Source organism: Podarcis filfolensis (assembly GCF_964270895.1).
Source record: "Podarcis filfolensis genome assembly, chromosome: 8".
Taxonomy (NCBI): Eukaryota; Metazoa; Chordata; class Lepidosauria; order Squamata; family Lacertidae; genus Podarcis; species Podarcis filfolensis.
Genome location: NC_139611.1, coordinates 6,980,660 through 7,008,297, shown reverse-complemented (window position 1 = coordinate 7,008,297; position 27,638 = coordinate 6,980,660). Strand labels below are relative to the sequence as shown.

The window sequence follows — 27,638 nt, the reverse complement described above, 5'->3', positions numbered from 1 at the left end:
GCAAACCAGAGCAGCGCATGGAAACGCCATTTACCTTCCCGCCGGAGCGGTACCTATTTATCTACTTGCATTTTGATGTGCTTTCGAACTGCTAGGTTGGCAGGAGCAGGGACCAAGCAACGAGAACTCACCCCGTCGTGGGGATTCGAACCACCGACCTTCTGATTGGCAAGTCCTAGGCTCTGTGGTTTAACCCACAGCACTACCCGCGGCCCCTTTAGAAACATATGTGAACATTAAAAAACTTCCTTATACAAGCTGTCTTCAGATGTCTTCTGAAGGTTGTACAGTGGAACCTCAGTTTTCGAATGTAATCCATTCCGGAAGACTGTTCGGCTTCCGAAACATTCAAAAACTGGGAGTAATTGGCGGTCGGCAAAATCCATTGAGAAAAAAGAAAAACACGCAGCGGAAGCCGTTCGGCTTCCAAGGCATGTTCAAAAACGGAAGCAATTACTTCTGGGTTTTTGGCGTCCAAAACGTTTGGCTTCTGAGACGCTTGAAAACTGAGGTTCCACTCTATAGTTATCTCCTTGGCTCAGGGGTGGCATAACTCCATAACCTCCAGCACTTCTCCGATCGAAATAGGGACGTCCTAAGGAAAAGCGGGACATTCCAGGATCAAATGAGGAACTGGGGTGATGGCTTCTGTAAATCCGGGACTGGCCCTGGGAACTAGGGTCTGGTGCAAAGCACCTTGCAAAGCACGAGGGTGGATTTGGAGCTCTCTTCCTACAGAGACTCGGGGTGGCGCTATGGGTTAAACCACAGAGCCTGGGACTTGCCGATCAGAAGGTCAGCGGTCTGAATCCCTGCGACGGGGTGAGGTCCCTGCTTCTGCCAACCTAGCAGTTCGAAAGCACGTCAAAGTGCAAGTAGATAAACAGGTACCGCTCTGGTGGGAAAGTAAACAGCGTTTACATGCGCTGCTCTGGTTCACCAGAAGCGGCTTAGTCATGCTGGCCACATGACCCGGAAGCTGTACGCTGGCTGCCTTGGCCAATAAAGAGAGATGAGCGTCGCAACCCCAGAGTCGTCCAAGACTGGACCAAATGGTCAGGGATACCTTTACCTTTAAGGAAAAGCGGGACATTCTGGGATCAAGTGAGGAACTGGGATGATGGCTTCTGTAAATCCGGGACTGGCCCTGGGAAACAGAGTCTGCCGCAAAGCACCTTGCAAGCCCCATGCCTCCATCCCAGCCAGTGACCCTTCTTTTTTCAGACAGTGGCTGCTCAAGTGAGTTCCCTGTGTGTGCAGCTGATTCAGCAGGATTTGGCTCTCCTGTCCTTCAGCACTTTAGGGCTCCTAGTTGTGCCCTGCCCGCTGCTTCTCTTCCCGCCCCACCTGCAATTTCAGGTGTGGGGCAAGTGACTGCGGTTTGGGGGCCATAGCTGAACCCCTGGTTGCGGAATTTTGGCTTGTGGGCAGGAGGTTCACCACGCCTGAAGCAGACAGTGCAGAGCTTGATGGGCCGGTTCTGGCAAAGGCAGCGTCTTCTGCTGTCCCTGGTGAACGAGGCGGCTCTTTTCCTCTGAAATCAGGAGGGCTTCCCGGAGGGTCCTTAATGCCGATTTCTCACTGGGTGCTCAATTCCTTTGCCTTCGCAGCTCACCTCTCTCTTTCCAAGACATCACTTCACTGGAGCTGAGCTGCATGGCAGATTACGGAGCACCTGTCTTCCCTTTCCTGGCCGTCGGGGGGTATCCAGGTAAGAGGCATGCCCACCCCCTTGGAGGAAAGATTGGGTCTTTTGTGTCATGCAGTTATAAGTGGTATTAAGACATTTTTTTAAGGCCAGGGCGGTGTGTGTGTGTGTGTGCACATGCACATGTGCTATGTTGGTACTGTGGCAACCACCACAGCTTACGTTTTTTTAAAAAAATGCTTTTATTAACTTTTTGTTACAAGACATAAACACACACACTAAGATGTAAGGACAATTAAGAAACAAAATAAAAAGAAAACACAAAACAAATGACAAACACATAAAGCCATAAATCCGTATAGTCTTGCACACAGAATTATGTTACCCTATTTTATATTTCCCATTCTTATTCTTTTCTAGTATTACTTCCTTCCTCCTCCTAGCAGGTCTATTTTCCTGTTTGTTAATCTCTTTCTTTCTCATTTCATCATTCCTACCCTTCTCCATCTACTGTACTTAGTTATAGACCATATTGTGGTTTGCAAAAATTACTCAGTGCAAGTCCAAGTTTTGATTTGAGGACACTGGGGGTTTTTTTAGGTAATCTCTATACACTCCCCCCACTTTTTGGAACCTTTGGTTAGACTGCCCCCTAATTGTATCCGTCAGTTTTGCCATGTCAAAATATTCAAATAGTCTGTCCTTCTACTCTTTTTTTGTTGGTACTATTTCACTTTTCCAATGTTTAGCTATTACTATTCTTGCTGCCATTGTTGCGTATAAGAATATGCTCTTATTTTCATTTGGGGTATCTGAATCTAATATGCCCAATAGGAAAGCTTCTGGTTTCTTTATAAAAAGTTTGTTTAAATATTTTTTTTTCAACTCTTCACATACACCAAGTTCCACATTTCAACTTTGCAGGGCATCAAGGACTTCCTTTTATCTATTCCGTAACTTCTAGCGTTCAGCTGCATTGGACATCCGCAAGTTCTATCACTACGGCTTATGTCCCCCCCCCCCCGCTTCCCCCCCATTGCTCCTTTCTAAAAAAGAAAGAAAAAAGAAAGAAAATAGCTTGTTCATATTTTTTTCCTGATTTTTCTTTTCCCCTTCCTTTCTTTTTTAGAAATGAGTGGTGGTGGTGGTGGGGAAAACACAAATCAAAATGAAAATAAAAGAAATTACATTTCCGCACATTTGTATCCAGATGTGCATAATCTTTATCCATCACCTAATATATTCTGTATAAACTCGTTCCAAGTACTGGAATAATAATAATAATAATAATAATAATAATAATAATAATAATAATAACAACAACAATAATAATATATCATTATTATTTATACCCCCCCCATCTGGCTGGGTTTCCCCAGCCACTCTGGGCGGCTTCCAACAAAACACTAAAATACAATAACCTATTAAACATTAAAAGCTTCCCTAAACAGGGCTGCCTTCAGATGTCTTCTAAAAGTCTGGTAGTTGTTTTTCTCTTTGACATCTGGTGGGATGGCGGGTGCCACTACCAAGAAGGCCCTCCATCATTATACTTATCCAGAGAGGAAATTCCTGAGGGCCTCAAGATGCCCCACCTAGTCAGGCCCAGCAGTGGCACCTGAGGGGCCTGGTGAAACCACCACACCTGTGGTTTGAGGGAGAGGGTGGGGGGCTGTGTTCGAGGAAACTGGGGCTCTCGGGGGGGGCTTGCTGCCTTGTGGATGTGCCACCCCCAACCTGCCTCTCAGTGACCTCCTTCTTCTCTGCCTGACAGAGGAGGAGTACTCGGAAGGCCAGGCCCTCATCCTGACCTTCTCCTTGAACAACCTCCCTCCCAGTGACCCTCGATTTGACTTTGCCATGTTGTGGGAGAAGCAGTTCCTGGAGATCGTGCAGGAATTCCAGCGGGAACATGAAGACAGCTACACAGTCGCCTACATGGCAGAGGTGGGTGTTGCTACTGCCCCACCAGGGTCCCTACTGAGGACCCTCATTCCTCCCATTTGCCATTGGGGGCTGGGGCTACTGGCAGGGGTGACTTCACACCACTGCGGTCAGCGGTGCCCAACATCTGCCGGCCAGAACCAGCCCATTCCACTGACCAGTGGACCCCAGGTGTCCAGCCAGCCCTAAAGTGACCTGCTAGGCTGATTAAAAGGCAAAGGGACCCCTGACCATTAGGTCCAGTCGTGGCCGACTCTGGGGTTGCAGCACTCATCTCGCTTTATTGGCCAAGGGAGCCAGCGTACAGCTTCCGGGTCATGTGGCCAGCATGACTAAGCCGCTTCTTGTGAACCAGAGCAGCGCACGGAAACGCCATTTACCTTCCCGCCGGAGCGGTACCTATTTATCTACTTGCACTTTTTGTGCTTTCGAACTGCTAGGTTGGCAGGAGCAGGGACCAAGCAACGGGAGCTCACCCTGTCACAGGGATTCGAACCGCCGGCCTTCTGATCGGCAAGCCCTAGGTTCTGTGGTTTAACCCACAGCAGCACCCGTGTCCCAAGCTAGGCTGATTGGAGAGGGTTATATTCCATCCCCACTCCCCTCCTGTGCTGTGTCTACTTTATTCTTATTTTTTTTGGCCTCGCTGCCCAAATCAGTCAGGTCGGTGTTGGAGGAGAGGAGAAAAATTTGCCAGGAGAGCCTGATGTTCATCATTTTTAAACTTTGGGATCTTTCGAGTAGTACAGTGGTACCTCGGGTTACAGACGCTTCAGGTTACGGACGCTTCAGGTTACAGACTCCGCTAACCCGAAAGTAGTACCTCGGGTTAAGAACTTTACCTCAGGATGAGAACAGAAATCGCACGGCGGCGGCAGGAGGCCCCATTAGCTAAAGTGTTGTCTCAGGTTAAGAACGGTTTCAGGTTAAGAACGGACCTCCAGAAAGAATTAAGTTCTTAACCCCAGGTACCACTGTATGTCCCTCTCATCCCTGTGTTGCCTGAGAGCTTGAGCTGAGCGGGCACAGAATCAGGGACATCTCTCGGCTGGTGCAAGGAATGTGGAGGGCCAGCCTGAGTTATGCGCTTTGAGCATCTTATGTGCCTGAGAAACCAATGCTGAGCTGGCCTTTCGCATTGGTTGTCCTTCCCCGGCTGCTTTTCCATGCTCAAGGTGCAGTATTCGAAACTCCCATTGTTTTGCGGCAGGGGATTTCATGAGCGCTAGCTCTCAGTGCTGCGCCTGAGATTTCGGATTAAAACTGCAGAGTGGAAGGAAAGGAGGACTTTTTTCTGCCACCCCACTTCCAGCTGCTCTCTGAAGACTGGAGAAGGGACCCTCTTAAGAATATTATGGAGGGCGTACAACGTACAAAGTAAATATATAAATACATTTTAAGATAATGCATTAACAGTTACGGAACAGAGCACGACTGAACCAAAAAGTCATGCGTAATATCATTAGGGCAAACATCTCATGGTAATAAACACTGAAACAATAAAATGCAAACATCCAAATAAAATGCAAACATCCAAATAGCAGCAAAAGCAGTATCTGCCCCACACCTGCCAGGAAGGGAGTGGGGAAGGCAGGTGGAAAGTCTTCCCCTTGATGGTTCAGGCAGACTCTCCCCTATAGACTCTTAAGGCCCTCTTATTCCCCCCCCCCATACCTGCAGCGTTCGCTGGAGGATGAGATCAACCGCACCACCTGGGAGGACCTCCCCATCTTTGCTGTCAGCTACGTGGTGATCTTTGTGTACATTGCACTGGCGTTGGGCGAGTACTCCAGCTGGAAGCGCATCCTGGTATGAAGGGGCTGCCCCACGGCAAGGCGGGTGGAGGTGGCCAGACCCAAGAGGAGGAGGAGAAGCAGGGGGGCAGAGGAGCTCCAGTCCCTCCTGCAGCATCAAGGCTTCCAATACTTAAGGAGCAGCTGCTTTCCGAGTGCTTCAGGAGTTTGGTGCCACCACGGAGAGAGCCCTGCTCTTCTCCTGGACCCAGCACAACATCCGGAAGAGGCTTCATGCCTCTCTGGGTGTAGAAGCAGGTGCAAGGACTGGGCTTGCCTCTGTGCGTCCTCGCTGCTGAGGAGCACCCTCTCATCACCACGCCTTGCCTCATCTTTTCAGGTGGACTCCAAGGTGACGCTGGGCTTCGGAGGAATCCTGGTGGTCCTGGGGGCTGTGCTGTCGTCCCTGGGCTTCTACTCCTACATAGGGCTGCCCTCCTCCCTCATCATCATCGAGGTCGTTCCCTTCCTGGTGCTGGCGGTCGGTGCGGACAACATCTTCATCTTCGTGCTGGAGTACCAGGTGCGAGAAATGCTGGGAGGGGTGCCATTGGCTCCCAAGGCTTGGCATGTCCAGAACAAAGGTGTTTTTGCTGCTTGAGCGGGAGGAGCAATGGAGGCTAAAGAGGCACAAGCAGAGGCAGCCATGGCCTTGCTCTTGTTAGGCAGCAGCCCCAGGCAACGGGGGCAAGCAGCGGCACGCAGCATGCTGCTTGGGGGGTCCAGATCTACCACTCTTCCCAACTGTCCCCTGCTGCCCAAGGCAACTGCCTCACCCAGCCTCATGGGTAATAAATTTATAATAATAAAATAAATTTTATTTCTATCCCGCCCTCCCCAGCCAAAGCCGGGCTCAGGGCAGCTAACAACAATAAAATAATACAACATTCTAAAATCATTTCATTATAAAATTAATTCAAATCAAATCAATAGCAACCATTGGGCTAGAGTTCTACCAACTCTAGGTTGGTAGAGGATTACCAAAGGAGGGGGTCAGGCTGTGCCTTGGCCAAAGGCCTGGTGGAACAGCTCCGTCTTGCAGGCCCTGCGGAAAGATGTCAAATCCTGCAGGGCCCTAGTCTCTTGTGACAGAACATTCCACCAGATCGGGGCCACAGCCGAAAAAGCCCTGGCTTTGGTTGAGGCCAGCCTAACCTCCCTGTGGCCCGGGACCTTCAAGATGTTTTTGTTTGAAGACCATAAGTTCCTCCGTGGGACATACCAGGAGAGGCGGTCCCGTAGGTACGAGGGTCCTAGGCCGTATAGGGCTTTAAAGGTCAAAACCAGCACCTTAAACCTGATCCTTACTCCACCGGGAGCCAGTGCAGCTGGTATAGCACCGGGTGAATGTGATCTCGCAGCGAGGACCCCGTAAGGAGTCTCACCGCGGCATTCTGCACCCGCTGGAGTTTCTGGGTAGGCTGGCCCTGTCCGGAACAGAGCAGCTCTCCTACTTCAGGACTGCTGGGCCTTGGGGAAGGAGAAGGGGGTCTGAGAGAGCCCAGATTGGAGGGACACCTTTGCATACAGCTGAGGCCAGACCACCCCTCTTTGAGAAACCCAGAAGACACCTCGACTTCTCCGCCTTGCTGCTCTGTGGGTGCGGACCCTCCCTTTCTCAGACCCCCCTCCCTCTGCCTCCCATTGCAGCGGTGTGAGCCACAGCCTGGGGAGTCGACGGAGCAACACATCGGACGGGTTTTGGGTGACGTGGCCCCCAGCATGCTCCTTTGCAGCCTCTCTGAAGTCATCTGCTTCTTCCTGGGTGAGCAAAGCCACTCCTTCTCCGAGGATGGAGTCGGGTACAAAACCCTGGTGGCCAAATGCCGCCAGGTTTGGGCTGAGAAGGGTGGCAGGACTCTCGGGGCTCACCTAGACTTCTGCTATTCCTGCCACTTCTCTCCGGAAAAAGCCCATCTTTGCCTCTGAATCGCAGAGCAAACGTCAACCAGGTTTTCGGCGGATGGATGTTTGTACCCATTCAGTGCTAAAGAGCAGGTTTTCCTGGGGAAAGGGCGGGGCTGATAGAAAACTGCATAGAATGTGGAAATGTGACGACCCCTCAGTTAAAGGTAAAGGGACCCCTGACCATTAGGTCTAGTCGTGACCGACTCTGGGGTTGCGGCGCTCATCTCGCTTTATTGGCCGAGGAAGCCGGCGTACAGCTTCCGGGTCATGTGGCCAGCATGGCAAAGCCGCTTCTGGCGAACCAGAGCAGCGCATGGAAGCGCCGTTTACCTTCCCACTGGAGTGGTACCTATTTATCTACTTGCACTTTGACATGTTTTTGAACTGCTAGGTTGGCAGGAGCAGGGACCGAGCAACGGGAGCTCACCCCGTTGCGAGGATTCGTTTTTTTTAAAATAAATTTTTTATTGGTTTTTCCACACATAATACAAAACAATACAACACAATACATAGACATACAAACATATAAACACGTATACTTTCTTAACCTTTCTTTTCTTGAACCTTCTTTCAGCGACTTCCCCATACCTCCCCTTTCTGCATCCCTGTTATCAATCTTTTCAGCATCCCCTAATTTCAATATAACACTTTCTTTAGATCTTATTTTTCATATCCAATTGTTAATCGCTGCAATTCTATTTTACATTACCCAAAACATTTTAGCATTCATTAATTTTACAACAGTTCTTAAGATAGATTTTAAACTTCTTCCAATCTTCTTCCACCGTCTCTTTCCCTTGGTCTCGGATTCTGCCGGTCATCTCCGCCAGTCCCATGTAGTCTATTACCTTGGTCTGCCATTCTTCCAGTGTGGGTAGTTCTTGTGTCTCCGTTGCGAGGATTCGAACCGCCGACCTTCTGATCAGCAAGTCCTAGGCTCTGTGGTTTAACCCTGATCCCTCAGTTAGGCTTTGGGAAATGCCCGACTAATCTGATTTTGCAAAGGTTCAAGCCTGGGAGTCTCTAGAATGCAGAGCTGCTTTGGGGCCCTGTGACTGGCGGCAGCTGTCTAGCTGCGTGGACAGAGACCGCAACTCAGGTTGTGATGGTGGCAGGGGCTGCTGAATGGGCCAGAGGCTTCCTTGTAGGGCTGCCTTCATCCCAGCCTTGCGACAAGGCCTTTTTCCTGGGGGTGAGCGAGCGCTAGAGCAGGCAAAGCTGCAGGAGGACTGGGGTCCTGATAAGCCAGGAGAGCCCCGATGTGGTCTCAGCCCTGAGAGATGAAAAGAAGAAAACAAGGGAATGGCAGTAGCCCAAAGCTAAAAGCTGATGCTGACTCGCCCTGTGGCCAGAGAGCCCAGGAGGTCCACCCTGTGCCTTTTTTTCATGGACATCCAATGGAGCTGAATGCTGGAAGATTCAGAAGAGGTAAAAGCTAGGACTTTCATGCAGCGCATAGCCAAACAGTGGGTTTCCCTCTCAAAGATGGCAGTGATGGCTCCCAACCTGGATGGAGGTAAAAGAGGCTGGAGGAGGAGAGGGCTGTTGATGGCAACTGGCCAGGATGGCTTTGTTCTGCCACCACAGTCAGATGCAGCAATGCTTTTGAATCCCAGTTACTGGAAGCCACAATGCTTGGGCCCTTGTGCTTGGATCCTGCTTATGGGTTTCCCAATAGGGCAGCTCGTTGGCCACTGTGAGGACAGGATGGACCTCTCTGCCTTTGGCCTGATCCAGCAGCCAGGATCTGCTGCTGGACCTTACGCCTCCCTTCCTGCTTCTAGGTGGCCTGTCGGAGATGCCGGCTGTCCGGACCTTTGCCTTGAACGCTGCCCTGGCCGTCCTCTTTGACTTCTTGCTCCAGGTGTCCATGTTTGTGGCCTTGCTGTCTCTGGATGCCCGCAGGCAGAAGGTGGGTGGGGCCTTTCTTTAAAGTGCATTTTTGAGGTGGGGGGGTTTCCTTACTGACTGGGGTTTCAGGCTTCCACAACCACCCCTCCTCCTCCTCCCCAGCCCCACACTCCAATGGGGTCCTCAGCTGGTGCCCCTTTTGCCCACAGGCCTCTCGCTTTGACCTGTGTTGCTGCATCCAACTGGAGGAGAAGAACCCAGAGAAGAAGCAAAGAAGCCTCCTTCGCACCTTCATAGAACGCTTCTATGCTCCCTTCTTGCTCAACAGCTTTGTCCGGTTCATGGTGGTGAGTGCTGCTGGCTAGGTGGCAGAGGGTGGTTTTCTGGTGTGCGTGTGAATACAAGGCGGAGAGCAGGCAAGGTGGCAAGAGAGAGGCAGGAGAGAACACAGGGTGCGGGGAGAAGAATCCTTCTTTCTGAGCCTTCTTAACCAACTCCCCCTCGGTGGCTGTTAGTCTTGGAAGCCATATCTAATATAATAATGATAATTTATTATTTATACCCCGCCCATCTGACTGGGTCTCCCCAGCCACTCTGGGCGGCTTCCAACCAAATATCAGAAATAATACAGCGTCAGACATTAAAAACGTCCCTAAACAGGGCCGCCTTCAGGTGTCTTTTAAAAGTAAAATAGTTGTTTATTGCCTTGACATCTGCTGGGAGGGCGTTCCACAGGGCAGGTGCCACTACCGAGAAGGCCCTCTGCCTGGTTCCCTGTAACCTCACTTCTTGCAGGGAGGGAACCGCCAGAAGGCCCTCAGTGCTGGACCTCAGCGTCCGGGCAGAACGATGGGGGTGGAGACGCTCCTTCAGATATACTAGACCGAGGCCGTTTAGGGCTTTAAAGGTCTGCACCAACACTTTGAATTGTGCTCAGAAACGTACTGGGAGCCAATGCAGGTCTCTCAGGACCGGTGTTATATGGTCTCGGCAGCCACTCCCAGTCACCAGTCGAGCTGCCGCATTCTGGATTAATTGCAGTTTCCGGGTCACCTTCAAAGGTAGCCCCAGGTACAGCGCATTGCAGTAGTCCAAGCTACTGTAGTCCATATCTACCTCCTCCAGGATCAGAGGCGGGGTGTCAGGTGGGAGAGGGTGTGACTTGAAGGTCCAGGGGGCCCACCACTAAGCAGGCCCTGGTCAGAATGAGACACCACCTGCGGAGCCCACAGACCCACCCATGACGAGTGGAAAGAATGGGGGTGGGAATCCATCTAACACATAAAATAATGGCCTTCAGGTGAGACTTGTGTGCTTCCTGGGAGCCTTTAGTTGGTCCCTGGGCAAGGGAGGACTCGGATGCTGAACTAGACGCTTTGGCCTGATCCTGTTGCTTCACCTGCAGAGAACTCTCTTGTGTTCTTACTTTCAGATGCTGATCTTCATTTTCATGTTCTGCGCTGGAATCTTCCTGCTGTTGCATGTCGAAGTGGGGCTTAATCAGGAGCTGGCCATGCCCACAGTAAGAGCTGGCTGACTTGCTGGTCTTCTGGGCCAGCAGTGATGGTGGTCCCTCACGGGGCTTCTCCACAAGGAACTTCCTTCAGGGAACTCGAGGACTTGGCTGAGTCTGGGTGCTCTGCACCTTAACGAAGGGAGCTGCTTAATTCCACCTGGCTTCCTCCAGTAGCTCTGTTAATTAAATTATTTGCAGGATTTATAGCTCGCTCTTCATAGAATGTTTTCAGTCCCAGAGCAGGGGACAGAGTAATAAAAAGAAACAGAAAAACATGAATACAAAAAAAAAAAGAAAATATAAACAGGTCCAATGAACAACAGTTTTATCGTATGGCAAGCAAGCAAAATGACAGCAACATTAAAAATAGTATTTCCTGTTTAATGAAGTATAAATATTTCATATCTTTATACATCTGTCTTACTTTATGCTCCGTAGAGCGATTAACTTCCCTCCTTCCCTTCCGAAGGTTTTCTTATTCCAGTCTCAAATCCACACTTCCTTAGTAATATCTAAGCCATGTCATAAGATTTATTTCAGTCCTGCTAATGTCTTCACATTTCTACAGTTCTCACTTATACAGTCCATGAATTTACTCCATTCTTTTTGGCACTTTGTTTCCTCCTGATTGCGAATCCTGTGGGTCAGTTTTGCTAATTCCGCCTATTCGACCATCATTGTCTGCAATTCCTTCACAGTTGGTAATTCCTGTGTTTTCCATTTTTGGGCTATCAAGATTCTGGCAGCAGTCGTAGCATACATGAATAATCTTCGATCTACTTTCTTAATATCTTCCCCCATCAAGTCTAGCAAAAAAGCTTCAGGCCTTTTTGGGAAAGTATATTTAAGCATCTTTTTTAATTCATTATAGATCAGTTCCCAATTTTTTCCCCTTCATTTTATCACATGTCCTAGGTGGTTCTTGATATGTACTGAAGTTCTCACCCTGGGCCAGCAGGGGGATATCTACAGAGATAGTTATGCAAATGAAGGATTGAAAGTGACGTTCAGTGATTGGATAGTTTGTATGCAAATGAAGGATCGAAAGTGACCTTCAGTGATTGGATAGTTTTAGAAAGTTGCTACAGTTACATTGTTCTGGAGCTCTAGATAAGCAGGCTGACTGAGCTCTTCAGTTCAGTTCTGTTCTGGCCTCTGAATAAAGAAGAGCTGTTTGAAGAATCGCTGTGTCGTCTGATATGTTCGCCCACAACTTAACAGTTCTTATGTTCTCATGCTCTGCTCTCCCCAGGACTCCTACATGCTGCAGTACTTCCAGTACCTGAACACGTACTTCATGGTGGGGGCCCCAACTTACTTTGTCACCACGCCGGGCTACAACTTCTCCACGGTGGAAGGGATGAACGGGGTCTGCTCCAGCTCAGGCTGCGATGACAACTCCCTGACGCAGAAGATCCAGTCCGCCGTGCAGTTCCCAAATGTGTAAGTCGCTCGGAAGAGCTGTTCTGCTCCTGTAAAAAGGGGGTGGGTGGGTGGGTGTACAAAAGCGCCCCCCCTCCCCAGTTTTGCCCTCAAACACACCAGAATATTATTGCATGCTCATTCCTCCACATACCTGCCAGGAAACATAAGAAAAAATAGAGAGAGGGAGGGTTCCTGGAGGGTTCGTCTTAGAGGGGCAGAGAAAAAGATGCTTTGACTGGGGAGGGCATGGTGGCAAAAGAGCAGTTGCAGAAGCTCTTTTGCCCTGACCCTTCCCGGGGGAGAAGGAGCAGCAGACCCCCAGGCAGATGCTAGAAAGCAGCCTGGAGTTTGCTTCATACCAGGGAACCAGGCACAGGGCCTTCTCGGTAGTGGCGCCCGCCCTGTGGAACACCCTCCCATCAGATGTCAAAGAGATAAACAACTACCTGACATTTAGAAAACATCTGCCCTCTTCAGGGAAGTTTTTAATGTGTGACATTTTGATGTATTTTTAATCTTTGTTGGAAGCTGCCCAGAGCGGATGGGGAAACCCAGCCAGATGGGCGGGGTATAAATAATAAATTATTATTATTATTATTATTATTATTATTATTATTATTATTATTATCATCATCATCATCATCATCATCAAGATCTCAGAGGAGAACAGACCAATTCATGGAGGAGAGGGCTATTGATGGCTACTAGCCACAACATCTATGTTCTGCCTCCATAATCAGAGGCAGGGTACAAATATTATTATTATTATTATTATTATTATTATTATTATTATTATTATTTGTACAGGAAAGGTAGTGTGGTCTGGCCCTCCAGCCTCTAGAGGCACAGGAGATTCTTAGTGGTCTGTAGGGTTCCAGAGGGCAATAAGCTCAAAATCAAAGCAGCCCCCAACCAGCTGAGGACCAGACAAACATCCAGCAGCTTCTCCTGATATTTTGAGGTTCAGCATCGGGCCCAGGATCAGGTGCCTGGCACCCCAGGCCCTTCTCAGGCAAGATGAGCCCAGCTTCCTGCATCCGATCACTGCAAGATCAGCTCCATCCCTCCTCCTCCCACCTCACCAGTGGCACCTCAGGCTGGGATTGGCAAGCCAGTCCACGAGTGCTGCTGCGGCTTTTCATTTTGCACCTGCCTCCAAGGGCAGCCCCCACCCCGCAGACCACAGGTGGTGCTCCTGGAGGGGCCTAAGGCCTGGAAGATGGCCGAGGCAGCCCAGGAGGAGCAAGTGCCCTGTGCCTGCCTCCTGCTCTCTTGCCAGTCTCTTGGACTGTCTCACCAGAGTGGTGCATGCTCTAGTTATCTCCCGCTTGGACTACTGCAATGCGCTTTACGTGCGGCTACCTTTGAAGGTGACCCGGAGACTACAACTAATCCAGAATGCGGCAGCTAGACTGGTGACTGGGGGCGGTCGCTGAGACCACATAACACCGGTCTTGAAAGACCTACATTGGCTCCCAGTACGTTCCCGAGCACAATTCAAAGTGTTGGTGCTGACCTTTAAAGCCCTAAATGGCCTCGGTCCAGTATACCTGAAGGAGCGTCTACACCCCCATCGTTCCGCTCGGACACTGAGGTCCAGCGCCGAGGGTCTTCTGGCGGTTCCCTCATTGCGAGAAGCAAAGCTACAGGGAACCAGATAGAGGGCCTTCTTGGTAGTGGCGCCCGCCCTGTGGAACGCCCTCCCATCAGATGTCAAAGAGTTAAACAACTACCTGACATCTTAAGGCAGCCCTGTTCAGGGAAGTTTTTAATGTGTGACATTTTAGTGTATTTTTGGTCTCTGTGGAAGCCGCACAGAGTGGCTTGGGAAACCCAGCCAGATGGGCGGGGTACAAATAATAAATTATTATTATTTTTTTTTTTTTAAAATATTTTTATTCAAAAGTTTTTCCATGTAAACACGACATACATAGACATACAAAAACAAAACGAAACAAAAAACATGTACCATTTCGTATCCTAATTTCTTATACCTTCCTTCCCCGACTTCCTCATACCTCCCATTTCTGTATTCCAAATTCTTATCAATTGTTCAGCAAATCTTCCCTTATTTTAGTTAAAGTTTAGACTAATCTTCCTTATTCTCCTTGTCTTAACCATTACTAATAGTAACCATTTACTTTCTAATCCAACATCATTCTAACTTTCATTAACTTTATAATATTTCTTTAAATAGTCCTTGAATTTTTTCCACTCTTCTTGCGCTGTTTCTCTTCCCTGGTTTCGGATTCTGCTCGTCATTTCTGCCAAACCCATGTAGTCTATCACCTTCATCTGCCATTCTTCCAGTGTGGGTAGATCTTGCGTCTTCCAGTACTTCGCGATGAGTATTCTAGCTGCTGTTGTAGCATACATGAAAAAAGTTATATCTTTCTTTAACACCCCTTGGCCGACAATACCCAAGAGAAAGGCCTCTGGTTTCTTGGTGAAAGTATATTTAAATACCTTTTTAAGTTCATTATAGATCATTTCCCAGAATGCCTTAATCTTTGGGCACGTCCACCAAAGGTGAAAAAATGTACCTTCCTTTTCTTTACATTTCCAACATTTATTGTCAGGCAAATGGTAAATCTTTGCAAGCTTGACTGGGGTTATGTACCACCTATAGATCATTTTCATAATATTTTCTCTTAAGGCATTACATGCCGTAAATTTCATCCCAGTGGTCCACAACTTTTCCCAGTCAGCAAACAAAATATTATGACCAATGTCCTGAGCCCATTTAATCATAGCTGATTTAACCGTTTCATCTTCTGTATTCCATTTCAGCAGCAAGTTGTACATTTTTGACAAATTCTTAGTACTGGGTTCTAGCAATTCTGTCTCCAGTTTTGATTTTTCCACCTGGAAGCCAATTTTGCTATCCAATTTGAACGCTTCATTTATTTGGTGATAATGCAGCCAATCTCTCACCTTCCCTTTTAGTTTCTCAAAACTCTGCAATCTCATTTTGTCCCCCTCCTTTTCCAAAATTTCCCAATATCTTGGCCACTTGGACTCCATATTTAACTTTTTAACTGCCTTAGCCTCCATTGGCGACAGCCACCTTGGAGTTTTATTTTCCAGCAAATCTTTGTATCTGACCCAAACATTTAATAGTGCTTTTCTGACAATATGATTTTTAAAACTTTTATGTGCTTTAACCTTGTCATACCACAAGTATGCATGCCACCCAAAAATGTTATTAAAACCTTCCAAATCCAAAATGTCTGTGTTTTCAAGAAGCAGCCATTCTTTCAGCCAGCAGAAAGCTGCCGCTTCATAGTAAAGTTTAAAGTCTGGCAGGGCAAACCCTCCTCTTTCCTTTGAGTCCGTTAATATCTTAAATTTAATTCTGGGCTTTTTGCCCTGCCAGACAAATTTAGATATATCTTTCTGCCACTTCTTGAAACAATCCATTTTGTCCATTATTTGCAGTGCTTGAAACAAAAACAACATTCTTGGCAATACATTCATCTTTATGACTGCAATTCGACCTAACAAGGAAAGCTTTAAATTTGACCAAATCTCCAAGTCTTTTTTCACTTCTGTCCAAGTTTTTTCATAATTATCTTTAAATAAATTCACATTCTTAGCTGTCATGTTTATACCCAAATATTTCACTTTTTTAACCACAGTCAACCCTGTCTCATTCTGAAACCTTTCTTTTTCCACCTGTGTTAGATTTTTCTCCAATACCTTTGTTTTTGACTTATTCAATTTAAATCCTGCCAATTGACCAAACTCTTGGATTATTTCCAAAACTCTTTTCGTACTAGCTTCTGGCTCTTGCAATGTAAGTACTAGGTCATCTGCAAATGCTCTCAGTTTGTATTGTTTAGCTCCGACCTGGATCCCCTTAACCAACTGGTCCCTCCTGATCATATTAAGCAAAACCTCCAGGACCGATATAAAAAGTAATGGGGAGATAGGGCACCCCTGGCGTGTCCCTTTTTCAATCTTGAATTCTTCTGTGACCACATTATTTACAATTAGTTTAGCTTTCTGTTCAGAGTATATTGCACCTATACCATTCTCAAACCCTTGGCCTACCCCCATCCCCCGGAGGTTCTTCAACATAAAACTCCAAGAAATGTTGTCAAAGGCTTTCTCGGCGTCCACAAATATCAAAACTGCCTTAGTGTTTATGTTCACTTCCAACTTCTCCAAAATGTCAATTATATTCCTTACATTATCCGACAAGTGCCTTTTCGGGAGAAAGCCCGCTTGGTCCCCATGAATCTCCTCCATCAAAATTCTTTTCAGTCTCCTTGCTAAAACATCAGCAAAGATTTTGTAATCCACATTTAGTAACGAGATGGGTCGGTAGTTCTTAAGTTGAGTCTTTTCAGTCTCTGTCTTTGGTATAAGTGTAATATAGGCCTCTCTCCACGTATCGGGTGCCTTCCTCCCCTCCATGATCTCATTGCAGACTTCCTTCAAAGGTTGTATAAGCCCTGCCTTTAAGACTTTATAATATTTGGAAGTCAGTCCATCCGGTCCAGGTGATTTGCCCAACGTCATGTTTTGAATGGCATCTTCTATTTCCTGTGCTGATATTTCCTGATTCAAAATTGTCTTACTTTCCTGTGAAATCTCTTTCAGCCCATTTTTCTCGAGGAATTGTTGTATATCTGTTTGTTTTTGCGGCCCTTGTGTGTAGAGTTGTCTAAAGTAGTTCTGAAAACAATTCCTAATTTCCGCTGGGTTGCTTATGTTCTTTCCTTCCACTTCTAAATTTGTTACCGTGTTGAGTTTTTGTCTCTTCTTTATTTGCCAAGCCAATAGCTTGCCACATTTGTCAGCCGATTCAAAAGTCTTTTGTCTCATTTGCTTAATTTTCCACTCTAGTTCTTGATTCGTCAGTTCCATATATTGTGTTTGATAAAGTTTGATTTCTCTTAAGATCTCTTGTGATTTTGGCTTCGATCTTAGTTTCCTTTCCCCTTCTTTTATTTTTTCCAGAATTTTTTCCTTCCTCTCGTTTTGTTTCCTTTTCTTTAATGTATTTTGTTGTATCAAGAACCCTCTCATCACGGCTTTGCTTGCGTCCCATATTATTCTTTTTTCTACTTTAGTCCTTAGATTAATTTCAAAATAGTCTGTCAAGGTTTTTTGGGCCTTCTTACAAATCTCCTCATCTCTAAATAAGGTGTCATTCATTCTCCATCTGAAGGAGCCAGTTGTTGTTTGCCTCATCACCATCTTCACTGCATTGTGGTCGGAGAAGGTTTTTGGGCAGATTTCCACTCTCTTTATGTTTTGCGCCATACTGCTAGTTACCCAAATTTGGTCGATCCTTGTCCATGTCATTTTGGCTTCAGAAAAGAAGGTTCCCTCTCTTTCTAGTGGGTGTTTTGTTCTCCATATGTCAATCAAGTCCATATTGTCAGTCATTTCAAAAAAAGTCTTTGGTAGTCTTCCATCTTTTGTTACTACCTGTCTTTGTGCTTTGTCCATATTTGTTGAAACTACTCCATTCATGTCTCCCATCATGATTAGTTTACAATCCATGTGGTCCATCAAAATCTCATGCAACTTCTTAAAAAATTCAGCTTTCCCTTCATTTGGTGCATAAATTCCCACTATCAAATACTTCTCTCCTTGAAATTGAATTTCAATTGCCAAATATCTTCCTTGGTCATCTTTAAAGATTTGTTTCGGTTGGAGCTTCTCCTTTGCATAAATCACCACTCCTCTCTTTTTTACTCTGTCTGAAGATATAAATTCTTGTCCCAATTTCTTATTTACTAGTAACTTTCTATGAGCTCTTGTCACATGGGTCTCTTGTAAACAAATTAAGTCTAATTGATCTTTCTTCAAAGCATGAAATATATTTTTTCTCCTTCTAGGGATGTTCAAACCGTTACAATTCCAAGTTAGAAGTTGCAGAGCCATGATGGGGTTACTTGCTCTTTCCTCCTACAGCTCCCAATTTTTGTTCCTCGTTTGTCGGTGATTCCTTTTCCGTATCTAATGAAGGATGCCCTTGTCCTGGATAAGTCTCTTTCTGTAGGTCTTCTTCGTGTTCTCCCATAAACTTGTCTTTATCACTCACGGTCTTTATTCTTCTCTTCTTTCCCTTGTATTTAAAAGACAGGCCTTGGGGGAACTCCCACCTGAATGGTATGTAGTTCTTTCTCAGCAGTATCACCAGGTCCTTGTAATGTCCTCTTGCGTCCAAGATACTCTTAGGAATGTCTTTGAAGATCTCAATATAAAAGTCTTCGATTCGAAGGGTTGTTTGATAATGCAGGTTCAATATTTTATCTCGCTCCTCCTTTGATCTTAAAGTTATAAGACAATCTCTGGGTCGATTCTTCCTCTGCCTTGCTCCCAATCTGAAAGCACTTTCTATCTTAAATTCTTCTTTGCCCAGCTCCTGCTTCCAAAAGTCAGAAAATTCTTTTGTCAAATAGTCCACCAGGTTATCTTCTTCCTTTTCCGGCACAAGTCTGATCCTTAGATTTCTCTCCTTGCGTTGCATGTCCTGCATAGAAAGTGCCAGTTCATATTCATCTAGTTTCTTAAACACTGGTGGAAACTTTGCCTCCGCAGCAGTTGCAATTTCTTTGGCTTCCTCAGCTATTTTTCTTGTTGTAGATGATTCTTGCAATATTTGCCCAATTGCTTCTGTATTTGAATTCACTTTATTCCCAAGGTCAGTTATACTTTTTGTATTTGAGTCAATTTTCCCAGAGATTTCTTCAATTTTCTTATTTGTTTCAGCAACTTGTACTTTAGTTTCAGCAACTTGTGCTTTAGTTTCTGCACCTTGTTTTTTAAGTTCCTCCAGAGAGTCATTTATCTTCTCCAATACCTTGGCAAATGATTCTTCTGTAGACATTGTTTTCACTCTTGCCTTTGGAACAGCTGTAATTCCAGAGGCTCCTGATACTGAAGCCCTTCTCTGCATAAAAGAGTCAATTTTATATTGTTTGCCAGATCTCAAAGTTGTTTCCTGTAAATCCCCTTTCTCTTTACCATCTGCCATAACAAAGTCTTTTAGTCAAGGTCATTCCCAGACTCTTGAGCCGTCAAACAAAAGTTCTCATAGATTTCACTCGTTGCTGTAACAATTTGTAGATCCACCAGAGGGCGCAGAGTCAATTTTTACTTCTCCAAGTAAACCCACACTCTCCTAAAAGTAAACAAAACTTTCCTAATCCCTTCCAATTGTTATTTTCTCTTTCTATGGGGTCTAAAATCAATAGTGTCCTGTAAGTAGCTTTGCAGTGCAACAAAGTAAATATTTCAAGTTGAGAGTAACCCAAGTCAATTAAAGATACTTTTTAACCTTCTTATAGCAACAGTCTTTAGCCGGTTCCTTTCCTCCGAGCGTCCGATCCCAGGTATAAGAACAACGGTATTTGACTCAATTCTTTAAAATTGGCAGAAAAACACTTTAAAATCTTCTCCCCCCCCCCTTCTGCCCTTCGGGGAGGGAGTTCTTTGCTTTGGTGATGAATTTCTTAGCTCCCACAAATTTCCTCTCAAGCAGTTACAGCTGGAATGCCTTTCGCTTTGATCTTGCTACAGAACGGAAAGCAGACTTCCTTTTTAGTGCTTGTCCGTCTCGGTGCCCAATTTCTTTAATTTTGATATCCAATTATATTTTAGCGGTCAATCCTACTCACGGATAGTTGTTTTTTAGTCCAATTTCGCCGGAAGAAATCAGCGCTCTCCGCTAATGGCGACGCGGCTTCTCCTCGCAGGCTGGGTAAGAACGACTCTCAGCACCGCTTCTCACCCCCTCCGCTGATCCGCAGCCTTTAAAAAGGCTATTTCACAGCGTCGGGGGGGCGCAAAGGTGCCCGCCGAGTCTCCGGTTCACAGGCAACGCGCCTGTGATTTTTAAGGGTCCCCGCTCCGCCGTAGCTGACAGGACCCAAACCTACGAAGTAGACCTCTCCCGGAGCTCCGGGTGAGGTCCGCCATTAAGCGCTGGCGCTAACCGGAAGTCCCAATAAATTATTATTATTACCCTTCGAGCCTTGCGCTCTCTCTTTGGCCGTGGGCCTTGGCCTCCCTCCATGCCGCTGTCTCTCCCCCCAGGTCCTTCCTGGCCATCCCTGCCTCTTCCTGGGTGGACGACTTCATCGACTGGCTGAGCCCCTTTTCCAGCTGCTGCCGCATCGCCGACGGCCAGTTCTGCCCCTCCACCAACAGTAAGCAGAGAAACCCGCCAGAGATTCTTCAGCTGCGATTCTTGCATTGCAGCGGGTGGGGCTGGATGACCCTTGGGGAGCCCTTTCAACTCTACAGCTCTATCATTCTCTGAAAGTATAGGGGGGTGGGACATCCCCTGGGGGGGTTCCCTGCCCGAGGTTTGTTAAAGTTTGTGGGTGGTTAATCATTTGACCCACGGGGTCTGCTGCATCGGCACTGCAATAAATCTGATTTACGAGCTATCCGACACTTCAATGGCGCCCACACGCTTCCACTCGTGCGCTGCCTCTCTTCTCAGTTGTCGGATAGTAGCAGAGTTCACACCATAGCTGTCAAGCGTCCCTTATTTGGCGGGACAGTCCCTTATCCCAGCTCCATGTCCCGCTGCTGTCCCTTATTGATGATGTTCCTTAAATAAGCTACTGTATGTAATGGGGCCCTTTCTATGTCCAGCTGTCCTTTGTCAACAACAAATTGTTGCTGGTTTTTGTGTGTTGAATATATGCTATATGGTAATTTATGGACCTAATAGGTATCTAAAGCCATTTGCACGCAACAAAATATATATTTTATCAAAGTAATTGTTGATCCCTTATTTTGACTGCTGATCCCTTATTTTCAAATCTGTAAGTTGACAGCTATGGGTCACACGCAGCGTAAAATGGCTTGTCTGTGTCGACGTGGTGTCTTCAATAACTCAGCTCGACACCAGTGCTTCTAATCTAACACTCTTTATTTAGAAGCATAACAAAGAGAAAAGAAAACCTACAGAATCTAGCTGCATGTTCGCAGCGTTCTGTCTCTAACAAAAACGAAACTACCCTGCTCACATTCTCAGACAGACTGCTCTCTGCAGCCTCCAGAGAGCACAATTCAAAGGGAAATGCCCAGGTTCATGTGGGCAATGCACCCAGTGAATAAGGTTGCAGCTGGAAGGGAGCAAAGATTCCTGCCTGGACCTGGGGCTCTGCCTCTCCTCTGCCTCTCTCTCCCCCAGCTTCCCTGTCCTGCCTCAAGAAGTGCATGGCTCCGACGAGCGGGACCCTCCGGCCAAGTGTCGAGGAGTTCCACCGGTTCCTGCCCTGGTTCCTCCACGACATGCCCAACCTGAAATGCCCCAAGGCGTGAGTACTGCAAGCACCAGGGTGTGTGTGTATGTGTATGTGTATGTGTGCGGGTCAGGATTCGGGTCTGGGCGATTGTTCCTACAGCAAGGAATAACCCCCCCCCCAGAGAGGGTCTCCTTGCCTGGTTGTGCGTTGTAGAGGCACCCCTACTGGAACGGGGGGTCAGCTGGAGCTCCAGGGCTGAGGAGCAGCCGGATTGAGCCAGTGGAGCCCACGAGGCCAGGCCAGAGTAGACAGGCTGCGGGTGGACTTTGCAGGAAATGGTACACAAGGAGGTTGGAGATTGGTATGAAGCCCATGGTTTTTTCCTGGGGGCAGCTGGACCTCTGTGGGGTAAAAGGTAAAGGGACCCCTGACCATTAGGTCCAATCGTGGCCGACTCTGGGGTTGCGGCGCTCATCTCGCTTTATTGGCCGAGGGAGCCAGCGTACAGCTTCTGGGTCATGTGGCCAGCATGACTAAGCCGCTTCTGGCGAACCAGAGCAGCGCACGGAAACGCCATTTATCTTCCCGCCGGAGCGGTTCCTATTTATCTACTTGCTCTTTGATGAGCTTTTGAACTGCTAGGTTGGCAGGAGCGGGGACCGAGCAACGGGAGCTCACCCTGTCGCGGGCCGACCTTCTGATCGGCAAGTCCTAGGCTCTGTGGTTTAACCCACAATGCCGGGATGGGGGCGAGGAGTATGTATACCACCTTGAGCTCCTTGGGGGAAAGGAGGCGGGATAATAATCGCATTAAATAAATCAATAAAATAAAAAGGGTTCTGGGGCCATTTCCAGTTTGCACCTGCTGCATTGGGTCTGCCATGGGGAGTGCTTCTCTCTGAGACTCAACATGCACCCCTCCATCTTTTTCTCCAGGGGTCGTGGTGCCTATGACACATCTGTGCGTCTGGGGCCAGATGGGGAAGTCATAGGTGAGTGTTTCCCCCCCCCATCCCCAGAATAAAAAGAAGCCCCAGGTGCGAATTCTGCTGCCCTGCCAGGAGGGCACTGACTCTCTTGCTACGGCAACCAGGGTGGGTGGAGGGATATGCAGATGGGGAGGTGGGCTTCTGGCTTCATATACAGTCCAGAGCCATCTCCCCTGGTGCACCACTTCAGAGGTGGGAGGCTGCGGGAGGAGGGAGGCGGTTAATGCCCCTCTGAAGGGGTGCACCCCCTCTGGGTGGTTGGGCTACTGCAGCGCCTGTCTCCTGTCTCCACAGCATCCCGCTTCATGGCATACCACACGCCCCTCAAAAACTCGCAGGAGTACACAGCAGCCTTGAAGGTGGCCCGGGAGCTGGCGGCCAACATCACCGCTGCCATGCGGCAGGTGCCCGGCACGGACCCCGACTTCACGGTCTTCCCCTACACGTAAGATGCCGGGAGCGGCTGGGGAGGGACTGGAAAGGGCATCTTGTCCTTTTTTGGGGGGAAATTGTCCCTAGTTTCCCGGCTCTTCAGCCCTGGGGTCAGCGAGGCTCTAGGAGAGCGGCGAAGTGTGTCTCTGTGCCTCGCTGGTGTTCCCACGGCCGTTGTGGTTCTTCTGTAGGATCACCTACGTGTTTTACGAGCAGTTCCTGAGCATCGCCCTTGCGGGAGTTGTCAACCTGGCCGTCTGCTTGCTCCCCACCTTCCTGGTCTGCTGTGTCCTGCTAGGCATGGACCTGCGCTCAGGACTCATCAACCTGTTCACCATAATCATGATCCTGGTGGACACCCAAGGAGCCATGACCCTGTGGGGCATTTCCTTCAACGCCATCTCCCTCATCAACCTGGTGACGGTAAGCCAGCCCTTGTCATACAACAAAACCGAAACACCAAACCGGCTTGCAAATATAAAGGACAATTTGACTGAGTTCAGCAAATTAAAGTGCAACGTGCATAGCAAAGCCTGGAGATACTTAGAGACATACAGTGAACTAGTGGCACAACTCTGCCAATAATGTATATAGTAATAGTGTCATAGACAGCTGAAACAAGTACCGTATTTTTCGCTCTATAAGACGCACCAGACCACAAGACGCACCTAGTATTTGGAGGAGGAAAACAAGAAAAAAAATATTCTGAATCTCAGAAGCCAGAACAACAAGAGGGATCGCTGCACAGTGAAAGCAGCAATCCCTCTTCCTGTTCTGGCTTCTGTGATAGCTATGCAGCCTGCATTCACTCCATAAGACGCACACACATTTCCCCTTACTTTTTGGAGGGAAAAAGTGAGTCTTATAGAAAAAAAAAATACGGTAAATTGCTCTGGGGCACAGCTCTGGCTTTGTGGGGCGGGGGCGGCAGGAGAGGGCAGCCCTGAAACTCCCAACTTGGGGGTGTTTTCCAAGGGTCATCATGGAGTTCCTTCCAAGGTGTCTAGCCTCAAAACGGGATTCCGCCTTCTGGCTTTGGGAGTCTGCAAATTCTACACAAAATCCTCCCCACCCCACAGAACAAACATTTATCCTGAAAGACCTACATTGGCTCCCAGTACATTTCCGAGCACAATTCAAAGTGTTGGTGCTGGCCTTTTAAAGCCCTAAACGGCCTTGGCCCACCAGTGGCGGAGCTTCATGCTCTGGCACTGGGGTGGGGGGGGCAGCCACAATGGCACCCCACCAGGATCATGCTGCTGGCGGCAGTGTGCGCTCCCCCCGCACTCCTCTTCCTCCGCCAGTGCAGCCCAGTATACCTGAAGGAGCGTCTCCACCCCCATCGTTCTGCCCGGACACTGAGGTCCAGCTCCGAGGTCCTTCTAGCGGTTCCCTCCCTGCGAGAAGTGAGGTTACAGGGAACCAGGCAGAGGGCCTTCTCGGTAATGGCACCCACCCTGTGGAACGCCCCCCCCCCCATCAGATGCCAAGGAAATAAACAACTATCTGACTTTTAGAAGGCATCTGGAGAAACTTCCGGTTCCGGTCGCGGACGGCGAGGAAGCGCGGAAAGCCACGTAAAGGCTTTCTGAGTAATTCGGAGATTTTGGGGCGTCGCAAGGGCACTGCGCCCCCCAAAAAATAAAAGTCCAGGGGGGGAACCCCTGGAGGAAGGTTTCCCGGCAGCGTGGAGCGGCGTTTTTGCCTCTGTGGCTCACTCTCCCTGGTGAAGAGCGAGTTCAGGGCGGGGCCGCAAGCGCAACAGGGGAAAGTCCCGTCTCCGAGTTACGATGCCTCAGGCTTCCACCGAGAAAGGCGACGAACCTTCATAGGCTTAAAATGGACACCCCGTCGTGTTTGGACTTAAGACAATACTGAAGTTAAGGGTTACAGATGGGTGAGTCCTGGTTGGTACAGTCTTTTTATGTACGGATCCCACCCGGCGGAGAGCGAAAATGGCGCAGGTCTTAGAATCACAGGCAGCGAGTGAAGGGGAGTAATTACTACTGGCCGAGCTGTGTAAGCACGGAGCGAGGAGAGATATCTTTTCCAACAAGATTTAACGAACCTTTATTTATGGAACGTTATAAAACTGCGTGCCTCAGTTGAGCTTCTACGGTTTGAGATTCAGCGCGGACTTATTGGTGGATTTAGGTCTGGGACTATGTTTGGACTCTGATTTTTGAGACTTTGATTTGAGGTTATTGTTAAAGGTCTGGCGGTCTCTTTAACCGACCCCCAATAGAGACATATAACAGAATTGGGAATCAAGACAAGAAAAACTCTGAGGGGACAGAGATAAGAAGCAACCGCGGACACTCTTGCTAGGACGTCGATTATAAAAAGTCGGTAACCAACTTTTATTAAAGACATTGGAGACACACGAAGAAACTTCATAAGAACTTCATAACTTTAACTTTATAACTTTATAAGAGGGCGGTGCAAAAGACGCTGAAAGACAGATAATTGTCTAAAGCACTCTAATTACCCTCCCCCACTTTAGCCGACCAAAGTGGTTTATTGTTTAGTACTTGTTTAGTACTTATTGGTTGCTTCCCCCCCCAAGGTTTCCTCACCCCACCTCCATTTGCTTTTCATTGGTTATAGTTATACCTGACTCTTGACCCCTTCTGCCATCATTACCCCCTCTGTAACCTTACATACCTATTCTACCCTTAACCCACTTCCACCTCCCCCCCGCCTCTCATAATATTAAGAACTGACTCACCTCCTTAATACCCCAAAAAGGAATATTTACTGAGGTACTTGGTTAAGTCCTCAGGGGTCTACACTTACTGTGGTATTTGGTTAAGTTGTTAAGCGTTGGTAAACGTGGAGGGACAATTGGTAGAGGTCTGGGAAAATTATATAGAGACTCCCTAGTGGCACTAGAAGGAACGTTAACCTTTAAATTAATCGGAATATTTAATTGATATAATTATCAGAGATTGTAGGTCAGAATTGGCTTTTGTATCTGGAAGTGTACTGGAACTTTGTCCTTCTTTTGGTCCCTCCTTTGTGTAATTTAGTCCAAGGTCAACTATTGGTTAGCAGCGGAAGGCGATACGCACAACTCCCTGGAGAGAAGGGAAGAAGCGTTACAGACCGTAAACCCCGGGCTACATATCTCGGATTACATATCCGGTTTAACTGGTTTAACCAGCTGGGCTAGACGGAAAGGTCCCAAGACGTGGGAGCAAGGAGATTGTGAGCCCCTAAGGGGAGAGAACGCAACACTAGAAGAACATAACAGGGAATTAGGAAAAATGCAGGGGAAGAACGGGAAAAGGGGAGGAGGAGGAACACCAGGTGAAAGAAAAGCATCCAGACAGGAAGAAATCAAAGATTTAGATTACTTGTGGTTAAAAATTAAAGAGGAACTCAAACAGAACGAAAGTCATATAGAAAACAAATTAGAAGAAATGCAAGAGACGATAGATAAGAGAATAGAGGGAGCAATAGGGGAGCTCTCGAATAAAATCCAAGAACTAGCGCTTAAAACTAAGACAGTTGAGGAGACGAACAAAAAAATTCAAAAAGACCTGAGGGAACAGAAAAAGGAGACGGAAAAAGTGAGGGGAGAGATGAGAGAGTTGAATAAGGCACAGGAACAGATTTGGGACAATATCGCGATGACAGAAATGCGACAGAGACAACTACAATTAAAATTTAGAGGAATAGGAGAAGAAACGAGAGAGAACATTAAGGAGAGAATAATTAAGGAACTAGCAAGGTGGTTAGAGATGAATGAAGAGGAAGTCGCTTGTACGATTGAAAATGCCTTCAGGATTAAAATGAGAACATACCAGAACAGGGCTAGCAAACCCCTTGGGGACTGCCTAGTAGTGTTTAACTCAATAGGAATGAGAAATTTGATACTCAAAACGAGTTATCATAAAAAATTAATAATAGGCAGCAGACCAATTATTGTCCTTAAGGAAATTCCGGTCAGACTGTTGCGCAAAAGGGAGGGATATAGACAAATAACAGGCGCCCTGAGAAGAAACAATATACAGTTTAGATGGGAATTTCCCGAAGGGATTGCTTTTTTCTTCAAGGACAAGAGATTTAAACTGACAAGTATATCAGAAGTAGAAAAGTTCCTGAGAAGATACGAGAAAGAGCTTGGTAAGATGGAGGATAGAGTATCAAATAGAAAGGGTGACGGAGATGGAGGGACGCGGGGGGAGGAGAGGGAGGAGGGTAGAGAGGGGGGAGAAGAAGTAGAGGAGGAGGAGGGCGCAGAGGAAGAGGAGGGGACAGAAGAAGCGGAAAAAACAGGGAATTGATAGTTAGATATAAATCGGCGTCCAATTTTAACAATGTCTTTAACCTTTCTATCTTGGAATGTTAACGGTTTGAATGAAAAATCAAAAAGGAATAAAATAGAGAAAGTTTTGAGGAATAAAAAATGTGACGTGGTTTGCTGTCAAGAAACCCATGTAGCTAAAAAACACAAACATATATTGGTCAACAAAAAGTTGGGAATGGAGTTTATTAATTCGGATGTGAACAAAAAAAGAGGGTTGGTGATCTACACCAAAGAGAAATTGGATCCTAAAATAATCTGCAAAGATGAGGAGGGGAGGATTTTGGGGATTCAAATCACCCATCAAGGGGAAAAATTTAATGTTGTAACAATCTATGCCCCTAATACAAACCAAACGGTGTTCTTCAAAAAATTGGAACAAATATTATTAGAATTAGAAAACCATAAACTAATTTTATTGGGAGACTTAAATGGAGTCCCTGAACCCGAGATAGACAGAAGTGAGAAAATAAGGAAACGGAAGCAAGGGAAGCTCCCAAAAACCTTTAATGACCTCCAAGAAAATTTGGATCTGACTGACATTTGGAGGTTTAAAAATCCAACAGGAAGACAATTTACGCACTTTTCGGGGCCACACCAAA

At 47.2% G+C, this 27,638-nt stretch overlaps 1 protein-coding gene across 1 annotated transcript in view; it reads left to right on the top strand.

The window, feature by feature from the left end:
• Positions 1 to 27,638, top strand: part of NPC1L1 (NPC1 like intracellular cholesterol transporter 1) — a 46,296-nt gene that overhangs the window by 6,357 nt on the left and 12,301 nt on the right. Inside the window, exons 3-16 of the mRNA XM_083629263.1 lie at positions 1,611 to 1,711; positions 3,423 to 3,595; positions 5,273 to 5,401; positions 5,726 to 5,908; positions 7,036 to 7,150; positions 9,078 to 9,205; positions 9,354 to 9,491; positions 10,577 to 10,666; positions 11,913 to 12,103; positions 20,141 to 20,253; positions 21,252 to 21,378; positions 22,243 to 22,298; positions 22,590 to 22,740; positions 22,919 to 23,150. Of these exons, the coding sequence (XP_083485389.1) occupies positions 1,611 to 1,711; positions 3,423 to 3,595; positions 5,273 to 5,401; positions 5,726 to 5,908; positions 7,036 to 7,150; positions 9,078 to 9,205; positions 9,354 to 9,491; positions 10,577 to 10,666; positions 11,913 to 12,103; positions 20,141 to 20,253; positions 21,252 to 21,378; positions 22,243 to 22,298; positions 22,590 to 22,740; positions 22,919 to 23,150 (1,927 nt within the window). The remainder of the gene's footprint in view (positions 1 to 1,610; positions 1,712 to 3,422; positions 3,596 to 5,272; positions 5,402 to 5,725; positions 5,909 to 7,035; positions 7,151 to 9,077; positions 9,206 to 9,353; positions 9,492 to 10,576; positions 10,667 to 11,912; positions 12,104 to 20,140; positions 20,254 to 21,251; positions 21,379 to 22,242; positions 22,299 to 22,589; positions 22,741 to 22,918; positions 23,151 to 27,638) is intronic.